The sequence below is a fragment of the Prionailurus viverrinus genome, chromosome D2 (genome assembly GCF_022837055.1).
Source record: "Prionailurus viverrinus isolate Anna chromosome D2, UM_Priviv_1.0, whole genome shotgun sequence".
NCBI lineage: Eukaryota > Metazoa > Chordata > Mammalia > Carnivora > Felidae > Prionailurus > Prionailurus viverrinus.
In genome coordinates this window covers 24,340,787-24,355,042 of record NC_062571.1, presented here as the reverse complement: position 1 = coordinate 24,355,042, position 14,256 = coordinate 24,340,787, and the positions used below count along the sequence as shown (strand labels likewise).

At 41.7% G+C, this 14,256-nt stretch overlaps 1 protein-coding gene across 2 annotated transcripts in view; it reads right to left on the bottom strand.

The window, feature by feature from the left end:
* ARID5B (AT-rich interaction domain 5B) overlaps window positions 1-14,256 on the bottom strand; it is a 181,068-nt gene that overhangs the window by 21,996 nt on the left and 144,816 nt on the right. For both annotated transcript variants that reach the window (XM_047824406.1, XM_047824407.1), the window contains 2 exons: window positions 13,727-13,779; window positions 3,673-3,770 (listed from right to left, as the gene is read on the bottom strand). In XM_047824406.1, the coding sequence (XP_047680362.1) occupies window positions 3,673-3,770; window positions 13,727-13,779 (151 nt within the window). The remainder of the gene's footprint in view (window positions 1-3,672; window positions 3,771-13,726; window positions 13,780-14,256) is intronic.

Below are 14,256 nucleotides of genomic sequence, written 5' to 3'. Positions count from 1 at the left end.
ACAGGGGGAACTCGGTCATTCTGATCTGACCGGGAAGGTTTGACAGATTTCCACGAGCATCTCCGGACTAGATGTTTGCCCACAAGACCCTGATCTTTTTCAACTTCTTGAACCTTCTTGAAAACGGTGGCCTTTCCCCAATCTAGACCTCTCTGTTCTGTGTTAGCATGCCTGTAATTAGCAAGAAGGAAGGAAATCTGCCAAGTCCCTAAGCACAGTTGTGGCTGAGAGCTTCAGGCTCTTCTCTGACCCAAGCAGAACTGTTTCTAGTCACTGGACAGATCTCAGTGTCCTCTGCCTTTCTCCCGTAGAACCATTAAAGAGAATAAAGATGTAAGACATCTGCAGCAGTTGCCCCAGACCTTTCTGCCTACCACAACACACAGGAGCATGGGTGATTCCTTTCAGGATCATGAAAGTGGAGCCTCTTTTTTTTTTCCAGAAAAAGTCAGTTATCTGCAAATTTTAGTGCTTCACTATTATTAATTACTAATCACTCAAGACACCCTTTGTATCTGATCACGACAATGTGAAAGGGGCCTAGATAGTGAAAGGATATCCAAGGAAGGATGCTAACCACCCTGGGACAAGGTTTCTGGCTCTGTGCAGAGCTTTCCATGTTGGGGGTCCCACTTGGCAGCTGACTATTGATTGTCTCAGCTCCAAACCTACTCTTCTGTGTTCTGGGATCGGAGTCCCGCCCATTACATGTCTCTTTTGTCAGTTGTCTTCCTTTTGGGGTTCTGCAAATGGGGCCATAGCAGGCGAGGGGAGGGGTGGAAGTCCCTCCTTCTTTCTAATTTGTTCGCTGCTCATTTCAGGGCCAACCCAACAGTGATGTAGCAGCAGCAGTTGGTTCCAGCCTCTAGCTTCTTTCGACAATCCCAGAACTATCACCCTCCATTTGCTCTGGGGCCCAGCATCAGCTAGGGAGCCCTCCCTCCTCAGGTCTGAGCCTAGCTCCGTGATGCTCCACCTCTGAGCTCAACCACCAGCACTCGTTGGGAGCCTCCCCGGGAAGGAGGGATCTTAACCCCAGCTCTGTGAGGCATACTCTCTAAACTTGTGGGTGGCAACAGCCTCTCCTCTAGGCCCCAGGGAACCTGTGGTTATTACCTCCGTGTTAACATACAGCTTCACAAAAACAGTGGTTTAAGCAAGTCTCTACGTCAGTTCTCTTTGTTGAATACCTAGTGTGGTTTTTATTGTCCTTACTAGATCCTGACTGGTAAGCACTGACCAAACAAATTCTCGATTTGGAAGAGTAAGTGACCTAGCATCTCAAAAGTATTTAATCCAGTGGGACACCAAACCTTCATGAAACATCCCCTTTACTCCCAAGAATGAGGAGGGAAGAGAACTTTTTAAGAATGTTAAATAATGTTGTATAGTTGCTAAAGTGTAAAGTATCTCTCCTAGAATTTTCCAATTTGACTGACTGAAGGCATTTGGGATTTTACTACTGCGGATGAGGTATGTCATGCAACTAAGTACAGATCTTGGTATCTCATTTAAGATTGAGGCTATTTTTATCTACACCAGTACTTGAGTTAATTACACACACACACTCACTGTATTATCAGATCCAATCTTTTTTCCATCAAACCCAATCTGTTTTTTGATCATGTGATGCTTTGTAATACGTTTAATATTCATCCTTAAAGTGAGTGAAACAGCTGAGATACACTCTTTTTGCAAATTTTAACTGCTGTCTGGTCCTTTACATTTGATGGTTCAGGTGTTGGGAACATTTGCACATGGAGGTATGGGAGGTTCACTATCAGAATAGAAGCCCTTTGAAAATACAGACGGTGTTTCTAATGAAAATGTTCTGATTAAAGCCTTGAATCATAAGTCAAAAATAAGTTGAATATGTTACCTTAAGTGCTCTTAACACAACACTCACCTGAGATATCTATGCTATTTTGTATTAGGGTTTCAGTGGTGTACCTGTTATGTACAGTGAGAATGTAGGCTGTTGTAGTAAATACTGAGAGAAGTAACACTCACATTTAAAAAACTGATGTAGCATACTAAAAAAAAAGGCTAGGAAGAGTAATAATTTGAATTCCTGTTACCATTTTAAAAAATCCTTGTGGACTGTAACAGCACGTAAGGCAATCCCTTAGGAATACTTCATGGGGATTTTTCCATGGGCTACTAAACCCAACCTAGTTTACTAGGTTATACTGACCAAAACATTCTAGGCTTCGTGGAATGGCTATACTAAAAGAGACTCTACGCTGAATGCAACACAGATAAAAATTTAATTGAACTAAAAAAAAAATATGACTAAGAGTTGATGCTCCAGATGACATTATCTGAGGATGCATTTGTATGATCCAAAGGCAGGTGTTGGGCATCTGGGATGAAATTGGAATGGTAACTCACATGTAAAAGGCAACCATCACATTAGGCAGTTATGTTTTACCTTTGAAACTAGCAAGCTAACTGGCCTGTTTGTTCAGCTGTGTCTTGACTTCATTCCATCCATGACTGTTATTAAAACATATGCATACACACACACACACACACACACACACACACACACACCCCTCTACTTGGATCTGAATTTGAAACCAGGTTGCTGAGTCAGTCAACATTTCAGCAGGGAAATGCCAGAGATAGAGAAGTTGGTGTGACTTTAACACATTAAGTATGGACTAGAAGCGCAGAACAAGGATAATGCATGAATTCACTAACAGATCTGCAATGCTGTGGACAACAACAGTCCTAATGCAAAGAGGAAACACTCTTGTGGATACAACCTTCATAGTAGGCTAATTTGGCATTACTTCTTGTTTGCATGATCATCACCTTCTGAGAGAAGCTAAAAGTGTTAGAAAACTGAGCCATGCACGGCTTGGCAAGAAAGGATTTTCTTGGTGAAAAGCATAGCTGTAGAAGAAAAATACCAAGATGGGAAAAAAACAATGGATCTTATCTGGGACCAATTTTCTTATTAAAGAAATGCTTACTTTTCAATATTAACACATTCAACGTTAATACATTTCAATGTTAACACATTTACATGGCAACCTCATAGTAACACTGCAGACTTAGGATTTCCAGAAGTGGAAGGTTCTGACAGTAAATGAACCTACAGAAAACATACTGAGTAGTCTAGGCTTGTGTTGGGGGTGGGAGGGAAGGCATTGTCAAATAGGTGGTCACAGGATAAAACCAAACTAAAAGAACATCTAATTTTAGCCCCGGTAACCAGAGAGAGCCATGTCCCTTAAAAAACCCCAAGGCGGTATGCAAGGTAAATGCCAGGGGATATTTTCTATTTCCAAAAAAGTCCTTTAGACTTCTCCTTAGCCTTCACCAGAAGCTGCTTCCAATTAACACACTTTTAATTAAGCAAGGGCTTTCTAAGAAAGGGCTTTTTTTTTAAGAGTAAAATTCATGGTATGTGAATTATATCTCAACTTTTATTTTTTTAATGTTTATTTTTGAGAGAGAGAGAAAGAGAGAGAGAGACAGAGCATGCACGAGTGGGGAAGGGGCAGAGAGGGAAACACAGAATCCGAAGCAGCTCCAGGCTCTGAGCTGTCAGCGCAGAGCCCGACGCGGGGCTTGAACTCTCAAAGTGCGAGATCATGACCTGAGCCGAAGTCGGGCGCTCAACCGACTGAGCCACCCAGACGCCCCCGAGAAGGGGCTTCTTACCTTTCATAATGTCTGCGGGTGCAAGTGGCGGCGCTGGTGCTGCCAGGATTACCGCCTAATTCATCATAAATATGTTTCCATTGACGCCGGGCTGTTATCTGAAAAAATGGCAATGGGAAATTCAATCTTCATCGTAAGAGATTCACAGTTCCAGGATTCAATACATATGCAACAGGCAGAAGAGAACAGCCTGTTCTGGAAACCCAGAAACAGAGAAGTCCACACGAGTATATGGGGAGACTCGGGTTTTACAGTGAGATCTCTCCTTTAGCACTTTTCTTTATAATAAAAACGGAATTCTGCTTTGGGCTCTGTTTTGTCACCCTAAGGCATCTCCCTGGACATTTATGAAGCTAGTTCCCCCCGGGGTCCCAAACTCATACTCTGTTCCTTTATGTCAGTGTGAGGAAGCATCCAAATAAAATGAGATTTCAGCTAAAATATCAGTTTAAGAGAACCAGAATTAACACCGGTTGCTTAAGGAGCAGGGAAACGGGTGCCCAAGGACGTAGGAAAAGGGAGAGTTTTCACTAAACGTGCTTTTGTATCTTCTGATTTCTGAACTGTGTGATGCGTAGACTACTTCAAAAACTAAATAAAATTACTACGTAAATTAATTAAATTGACCCAATTGGTTGTGGGATTTGCAGTCATCTCAGGCTAAATGGTTATGCCAGCTCCTCCCACCACCCAAACAAAACCCAGATCTCCAACTGTGTATGTTTCAAGCTGTTTGTTTTTATTCACTTAGGTCAGGAAAATGGGATATCCATCAAATCCTACAAAAACGAGCAAATTCCAAAGCTAAAACGCAAGCTCAGTCTACTGTTGAGTTGGGTGAATAAAACCAAACAGCTTGCAATATACTGATGGCATGCTATGGCCCTATTTCCTTTTTTTCTTTAATTTTATTTTTGTACATAAATTAAGACTTTACAAAATAGCAGATGCATGATCTGGCAAATGATTAATTTGGGGAAACCACGTCATTTACTAACATCCGAGCAAGTCTAGTATTTCCTTGAAACCAGGAGACAGAATGCATTCTGAGGTCCTTGTGGATGTTTCCAAACAGAGTTACAGGAAAACGCTGTTATTGGAACGTGCAGGGGGCAGGGCGCTGCACAGGTGCCAGTGGCACTGGATACAATCAGAGTAGGAGGCTTCTTTTGGAAAATAACCGCAAAGCTGCCAGCGGAGTTCACTTAGGGGCTGAAGGCAGCAATCCGAGGGAAAAAAAAAAAAATCTCAGCTCGCAAACAGGGGCTCGTAATTGTAATGGAAGGAGGAGGGGTGGTTAAATATTATAGGGTAAATGGCACCTTTTCCATCTCAAGTAAAGACCCCTTTATTTCCATAAACCCTGCTCGACAGGCCCGGGTAGGACCTCGAGACCATGGGAGCTTTGCATTGTTCAGCTTCCCACGAAGCATGCTTGAACCAAGTTGTGTCCATAGTCCTGTGTAGACAGAACCACCCTTTACATCTACTAGCAGGTATGGCTAAAAATAAAATCTTCCTTTATTTATAGCTTGCTTTAGATTATAATAAATGGTTTCAAGCCCCTTTCAAAACACTCAGAATATGTGTTTTAGTAATCATTTTACATTTAATTACAATCTCCCCCAATCTTTTTAATAATACCATCTCAGGCTGGTCTGTTTGAGACCTGTTGAGACCTCCCCTCCCATATGTCCATGTTATTCCTCCAAGCCCTTAAGATACTGAGGCCCCTTGAAACACTCCTCCATATTCCACCCCCCACCCCCACCTCAGATGGGGTGGGGAGCCCAGCAAGGCCAGAAGACAGCCTGTGCAAGTCCCTGCAATCACTTCAGAGGAAACCATCGCTCTTGTCATCCTTTATCTCTTCTATGCACTCTATTTCATATATTTTTTGAAAATGTATTTATTTATTTTTTAAATACATTTTTTTTTAAATTTTTTTTTCAACGTTTATTTATTTTTTGGGGGACAGAGAGAGACAGAGCATGAACGGGGGAGGGGCAGAGAGAGAGGGAGACACAGAATCAGAAACAGGCTCCAGGCTCTGAGCCATCAGCCCAGAGCCCGACGCGGGGCTCGAACTCACGGACCGTGAGATCGTGACCTGGCTGAAGTCGGACGCTTAACCGACTGCGCCACCCAGGCGCCCCGAAAATGTATTTATTTATTTTGAGAGAGTGTGTGAGTGCAAGCGGGGGAGGGGCAGAGAGAGGAAGAGAGAAAATCTGAAGCAGACTCTGCACTGTCAGCACAGAGACCAACATAGGGCTTGGTCCCACAAACCATGAGATCATGACCTCATGAGCCCAAATTAAGAGTCAGATGCCCAACTAACTTGGGTCACTCAGGCTCCCCTCTACTTCATATTTTATAAAGAGTTTTCACATGCTTGATTATCACTTCATCCTCCCATCAGCCTGTGAGGTAGATTAGAGGAATCTCGTCACAGATGAAGGAAGCAAGACACAGAGAGGTTGCATGACTTGGCCAAGGACACACAGCAGCAGAATGGCAATGCCAGAACTCATAGCTTAGGATCCCAAGAGCAGACTCCTTTCATGACATCAAAATGGTGTCCACATCAGATTGAGCTGGTGAATAGCCCATGTGTGTAGCAGGGTGATAATACAGAACTCTGGGGACCTTTTGCTTCAAGTGAGGCAGAGGACTGTGGAAATCATAGCTTCTGCTACAAGTTGTCAACTATAAGCTGTGGGTCTCTTACTAGGGGGGAGATGGTGCAGCAAAGAGGTCAGCAGGGATCTAAGGGGATGGGTTAGGTCAACAGTGCTCTGAGATTTTACTCTCAGTAAGTAAAACTATGGTTCCTCTGACCCTGCCCATGTGTGTCTCTAGTTAGAACAGAGGTTCTATATGTCCACCACTGAATCACAGATAACTCTCAATTATATTGGAATCCTTCTACTTACTCCCCCAGGCACCAGACATTTCTTGAACATCTCCCATTGGTTGAGTACTGTGCTAGCAGCTGGGACAAAACAATGAAAACCAGACCCAACACCCAACATGACCACATCCTAGTGTCTGTGTGTGTGTGGGGGGGGTGGGGGTGGGGGGTGGGGAGGGATAACAAAAATAAAGAAGGGACAGAATAGATAAGCAAAATAATACAGGTTGTGAAAAATGTAATGAACAGGAGACCACTGGTGATGGGATATTTAATGTGTGGAAACTGACCATGCCTCCCTCCTACAACCTATCATCTAGACTAGGGAGTAGTACCCTGTTCAACCCTGGCCTATCACAGAAATGACTGACTTCTTTAAGAATAAATAATGAATTATCAAAAGGAAAAAAACAATCTTCCTCATACTAGGATTGAAACCGGCAGCAGGAGGCCAGCATCAGGTCCCATTTGGCATTATAAGTATGTGTGGCTGGCCAGGGGTCTGTGTTAGCCCCTGCTGTAGCAGGTGCTGGTGTTTAAATACAGTTTTTACAAGTGAAAGTTCATCTGGAGCAAAGACAAGGGCTGGGCCTTCCAGGAAGTGGTCCCTGTTTACCAAGCTTCCACAGGCCGGCCTGGATGAATCAGACCGTTTTGAGATATTTTCTTTCCACAGGAAAGTCATAAAATGTGCTCTTTCCAACTGCTAAATGATTTTATGCTTTTAAGTGCACAGTGCTCCTGGGTACACATCTCCATTTTTTGTGTCCAGATGCGCTTTTAATTCAAATGCTGCCCATGGGCTTTAAGGCAAGAAATGTCTAAACCTTCCCATTGTCTAAACCCACAGTGGGTCCCAACGCCCTATAAGGAGAGAGGAAAGGACAGGAGAGCCCCCCCTGGCCCAGCCACCAGGCATTGGGCTCCCACCTGTACAAACCTGCCTCCTGTGAGAGTCTGTGTTCATCATGCCGAAGTGTGCATTTGCTTAGGGTTGTTATTCTGTTGTCCAGAATGTGTGTTAGCTTTAAAACCCCATTTGGGCAAAACCAGTGTCTGCCTAGTAGTCCCCAGCCCCACTCAGCTGGGAAGTTTGATACCGCCATGGGGTGAGCTTGACTAACGCTTTCATTAAGCTGAGGCCTCCTGGTTATGTACACGTTTCAAACTGACCTTATATTATTTTAGGTTTTTAAGGATACAAAGGACTTCTGGCTCTTTGTTTCCTCAAGAAAATGGTCAAATTTTCTCAAGCAATGATTTCTCTTAGCTTGTGCTTCTCCTGTGATCTCCTTCAAGATCCTCATTTAAATGTTAGGGATTCATGACATCAACCCATCATCTACTGCTTGTCATTTTAGGGCCCTGTGCCAGGTACAGAAAAGCATACAGGTAGAAGGTAGAAGGTGGAGGGTGGAGGGTGGGGAGATACAATGAAAACAAAGAGAAGTTGCTGCTATCAAGGGTTCATGATTTAGCAGGAAGCATAACCCCATACAATTAACCATAAAGCAAGATGAAAAACCGAACAGACCACACCCAAGTAAAACAAACCAATGTAGGTATACGAGAGACTTAATCTCACTTTGAAGACACTTGACAGTTACTTCTTTCCCCAGTGTGGGGAAGACCCAAGAAACTATGAAAAGCTCTATACCTATTATGTTCATTAAGTTTCATTGCTTCTAAATATAGTCGTTTTCAAACTGTTCTTTAGAAGCCAAACTATGTTAGAGGTGGCTTGAAACCAGCTTTCTAAATGCTCACCTCTGCCAAGAAAACAGGTCCAGAGAGTGGGAAAGGAATCTTCCCCTTCTCTACTTTCCTGGATGGACATAGGAAAATATCCTGTCACTTAAAAACAAAACAAAACAAAACAAAACAACAACAAAAAAAAAAAAACAGGGAAACTATTTTAACCCAAGGCATAGTCTTGGGGCTTTGGTTTCTCTAACCTTTGAGGTTGCAGGGATGAAATAATCTTGGAGTTTTTGTGGCTTGGTTAGGAAACAGCAATCAGAAATCTTGCAGGACTCGAGTGTGTCCAGAGCTTAAGAACGTAGGAGATGTGAACTCAAAAGGCACACTGGCCTGCGTGCAGTGTTACACAGGCAGCTCTGAGAAACAGCCTCTTTCTCGGGACACCTTGAGGGCGGACTGAATTCAAGGAAGATGACTTTTTTTTCCTGGTAGTACTCCAGGAACTGGAGCCTTTCAAAACTACATGACATCATCTTTGGCCTCGAGAATTTTGAATTAAGCAAGAGGCTTTGTCCGTCCAGAGTACTAGGGTTAGATTCAGAGGGTGTCTTGAAATGATGTCAAAGCCGGAATCTGGTGTCAAAGCCTAATCCTTCCAGCAAGAAGACACGTGGCTTCTTCTTCCAGATGAGAAATAATGGTCCTGTCTCACCCATGGGGAGAGGCGGAGCTGCTGACATTCTTAGAAGGCACCCCTTGCATGGTCTTTTGCATCTAGAATAAGATTTTCTCAAGATCCATTTCCCTCCTCTACCTTCTCTCCAAATATTGCCTCTGATTCACCTTCAAATGGTTAGCCAAATGAAAATCACTTTAGCAAACTACCTTCAACACACCGCATCCTGGTAATACCCCAAGCTACTCTTCAAGCTTTAATTGCTTCACCAGACACTGAAGTGAAGACCTCTTTAGTTTAGCTCATCAGTGTGGCTCTATCCCGTTCTGCCTCCTCAACTGTAGGTGACCCATATTCTAAAATGTATGGAAGGATGCATGATTATAAAGGAAAGGATCCTCATTGCCAACCGATCAAAATGCCAGGATATTGTTTTTTAGGGAATCAAATTCATTCATTACATTTATGATCTCGACCTAAGGAGGCACAGACACAAAATCCATTTCCAGCAAAGACAGAGGAGGCCAAGAGAACTGAATATAGCCATTAGTCGAATGCTTATAAAGGCTTAAAATAAAACCTTTGCTCCTCTTTTTTTTTTAATTCAATTTGAGGGTTATGAAGGACTGAAATGAAATAATCCATAATCCGCAATTCAAACCAGAAGGTTTGGAATAGTTTATAACCACAAACAAAAACAAGCCAATTAAGATGGCCTCTTTTTATAACCAGAAGGAATTCCAGAGAGATGTCTTTATCCAATCACAAGTTAACAGCAGGAGAGATACATCCACAAGTTTTAAAATTGCAGTTTTTTTACTGTTACCAAATGTTTACATCATGCAGACTTCTTGACCCATCTCCTAAGTTCACACATTTTTCTCAAGACTCAGATAAAATCTCAGCTAATAGTGTGTCCGGTTAGGCTCAGGTTAGTTCCAAAGAACTCACTGTAAGATGCTACCAGTGAAGGTAGGTTATTAGATGCTTTTCCCAAAATACCACTGGAAATATGGAGAAAGCATTGTACACATACCTAATTGACTGCTGAGGATGGAAGATATAAACACTGGTCATTTATATATGAAGGATGGTCTTTCCTTTCAGTGTTGCTATGGAGCTTGAGGCAATTGTGCACAAAATTCTCAGCAAGTCAGAATTTGAAGAAGTCCGTAATGACCCCATGCAACTCATTTCACTTCTCTGTGCCTCAGTTTCCTCATTTATAAAACGAGGGTGTGGGCTGGAGCAGGGCAAGTATCTTTCTCTGCACAAAGGCCTATTTGCAAAAAATAAAAATGTTCTGACGCTAGGCTTTCCTGCATTCAAAATGAAAATGGCTTATCGAGTCCCAATGTAGCTAGATTACCACTTTACCAAATGGAAAAACCTTTGCTGGAAAGTTTGTGCTGCTTGGGAGCCAAAGGGATGTTAATACTCCGGCTTGCTTCTTTAGTAATGGTGTGAAGACAACTTTCTAATCTTTGATACTTGACTTAGATGGGGCCACATTTTGAAGCTGGGAGTCATGAGGGCTATTAGGCTAAGTGAGAATAATCTGTTACCATTAGCTTTGAATTAACATCCCCTGGACAGCTTATAAAAAAGGATTCTTGGGTTCTTAGGCCCAGGGCCCACCACAGAGTTAATATCTCAGTGTGGAGGTCTAGACAGCTACGTATGCTTTAAAGTTCCCTTTGAAAATTTGAGCCCCAGTCCTTCAATAGCCTTTGGGAACCACAGATCTAGAAGATTCCAAGATCTCCTTTGAGCTCTAATGACAAGTCTACACTTGCATCTGATATCAGATAATCTCACAGATAAATGTCTTTCAGTAACACAGTGATGACAATTTAAGTCCTCAGACTGGATCTTACTCATACGTCTGCTGGACTGATGTCAAAACTGAATCCTCACTGAACATCTCATTTTGTTTATTGGCCCAATTCTACCAATAGAAAAGTGTATTCTGTACTTAGGTTCAAAAGCTTCAATGGAGCAAGGGAGTTGCAAACTTCAGTGCCTACAGGGACAACAAGGTAGCATAAGGCATTAAAAAAAAAAAAAGGAAAGGAAGGAAATAAGTAAGGAAGGAGGGAAGGGAGGAAGGACAAATCCTACCAAACTGGCTTCATCCAGTTGATGACCCTGGATGTAGATTTTAGAGTAAGAGGGCTAAGTAGATTCACCGTCTCAGATGTGATGTTAGAGCTGGGGGTGAAGAATGGCAGGGGCCCAACGAACAATGAGGGAGTTTATGGGTAAATAGGGAAGGAGGAAGGGAGCGATTCCAGAAGTTGCCAGTCCCCTCTGTGGCTTGGCAAAAGAGGCTCGAAGCTCGTGACCACATGAAAAGCAGATGCCGATCTGGTCTCCCATGTGCCCCCACCCCAGCCTTTCTCTCCTGCACTCCACCTACATAGAGTGAAGGCACAGCACGTGGCAAAAGGGAATGCTTAGCTTGTTATAAATCTTCTATGCATTTCCTTTCATCCCTCCGCTCGCCCCCAGCCTACAGAATAATCCCAGGGCCTACCATCCCAAAGCCTTTTCTCACTGGGCTGCATCCTCTCTGGACTCCCCTTCAAGGTCACTTGTCCCAGCCACCTGGTCACTCTAAGTTATTCAGACTCTCCATGTCCAACATTATTCCACCTCCACACTTTCTTCCCCGCTTTGGCTTTCTCTTCCTGCAAGACCATGATCATTCACGTCTGAATTCTATCTATCCTCCAAAATTCTGCTCGAATGACATGAGAGTCACAAGCCTTCCTTCCCTCATTTCTAAATGAAATAGTACTTTACTTGAACAGGGAATGGACCTTTTTCCACTTGTCTTTTCATTATAATTACTGCCTCTCCTGGATGGTAAGCAACTAGAAACACTGGGGTAGATATTTTTGCATCTTCTAGAGTGTGTAGCACAATGCCTCCAATATGTACGACTTAATAAGTATGTGTTCTGGTGATGTGCTGATTGCGTGGCCATTCATTATTTCCCTCATTCAACAAAAGAGAAGATACTGTGTGTTCGATATACTGCAAATGCCCTGAAACTAATCAGAAGTTTCTTTTGTGTATTCTATACCAACTTGCCATTGCATGGCAAAAAATAGATCCTTGTGAAGATACAGAAGATACAAAAGCAGGAAAAACTGATTCTGTGAAATTTGTTGGCACTCTCCCTATCAGCAAGCAATAACAAATTTCTGGATTTAAAAAGACATTTCATAATATTGTGCAGTATCATGTAACTTATCTACAGTTCATAAAAATGTGTATTCCTATTCTTAACATCAAGAGTTAGGCTTAAAAATCTAAGCTATGGGGCTGACTCCTGAATTCATGAGACTAAGTTATTTTTTTTTTTTTTCACATGGACAAAAGCTATAATTAGCTTAAGATTTTGCAAAACTGTGAGCCACAGTGGCAAGGAGTCAACCTCTTTGTCCTATCAACAGACCCAACCAAGTGAAAAATTTCATTATTTATTTTGTACAGTGGGTGCTTGATAAAACAAATATTGTAAGGAAATTCATGTCTATGAAATGCACATTTTATATGTGCTTCATATGAGCATTTTCTTTCTTTATAAACTTTATTTCTTTATAAACTGGTACTAGTACCTCCCATGTATTAAATGAATATTTTTACACACACACTGACTCACATCTTAAGAGTTTTTAGTCAGAATTCACAGCAGGGATTCCTACAGTAAATACCAGATTATCCGAATCACATCATGCCTGCCATCTTTTCCCGTTCCAACCCCATGACATCAAACCATTATATTAGTTTGTGGAGTAATATGCTCTATCTGGCAAGACACACTAGTTATTATGGTGGGGCTAAAATGAATTTCATTTTCTTGACTTTGTGTCTCTTATTGTCATTTTACTAAGATACAGAGATATCCCAGGTTACCTCGTGAGGAGAGAAAAAAAAATAATTTCTTATTCGATTGCAGAAGAAACTGCACAACTTAATCTGATCATTGTGTGGAGGAGAAAATATTTCCAATGACGACATCTTCCTATGTCAATTGATTTTATTACAGATATCATCTCTGCGTGCTCTATTAATACAGCTCTTTCTTCTTTCAAGATTTTAATCTTAGTTTGTTGCTCTCACATTTTATTGGTTCAAAATACAGGCTGTAAAATCCGTGGCCATCAAATTTTCCTGTGGGCTAAAAATAACCCATTCCTGTCAGTTAGAATTAGCTGATAAAGAGTGTCAGAGCCTGTTCTGAATAAGTTTGATAACTTCCTGTTTATGCGGCACTGACCCTTGTCTAATAAAGCTTCTTTGCCCTAGAATAAGAGGAGATTCTGCTGTCTTCTATTCCTTAATGGCCAATACTGATTACTTTTGAAAGCCTTTAATACATTTCCCATATTAGACATGAACAGATGTCAGGTATGTTGCCAAGGGAAATTTCTTTTATGCAATCTTGGCTTGTTGTACAATAATAGCCCTTTCTCAACATGGGAAAAAATTACAGACCCAACTAATTTCCCTGACAGGGGGAGAGTTACATATGTTTTCCACTTGTAGTTTTTACGACAAGTTTACAATTTTGCCAAACCTGGAACTAATTGGGATCGTTTCCAAAAGCGGCCCAATAAACCCCCAAAAGTGTGGAGCCATTTGAAAAGGCAGTCAATGACGGTTTACTCTTGCATTTTCTCCATTTTGGTCAAAGGAGGGGTGGGGGGAGTTAGGTTGCAAAATTATTTCATTTAAGTTGCTTAAACACTTACTGTTTCATATCCTCCCAGTTTTTGAGCAGCTTGAAACATAGTCCAAAGGTTAACTGTTAGAGGGACAATAAGTATTTAGATAAGCATTGCATTAACATATTTCCAAGAAATGTCAATTAAAACATTTTGTTTTGTTCTGATTTCAATGAGAAAGAGAAAAAAAAAATACGAGTACCCCAGAGAGCTAAGTTCTTAGGCAACAATTTGCCAAAGGGCATTCAACACCAGGATATATTATTACCACTTAAAATATTTCTTAAGAAACAGTCGCAAATACAGAAATGGTTCTACTTTGAGGATAAAGGACAACACAGTTTTAGTCCTGTGGCCATCAGCCGACCAAGGGAAGCTAGGTTATGGTGTCCTTGGGAAAAGTGTGGCATTTCAAAATTAGGGTTGGTCTTATTCAACCCTTAGAAAGAAGCCATTGATTAAACGGTAATATATAATGCTTCCTTCAGATAAGACCTTTGCCTAATGAAGAAATAACAGCCACTTTCATACATGATTATGTTTTCAATAGAATGTCT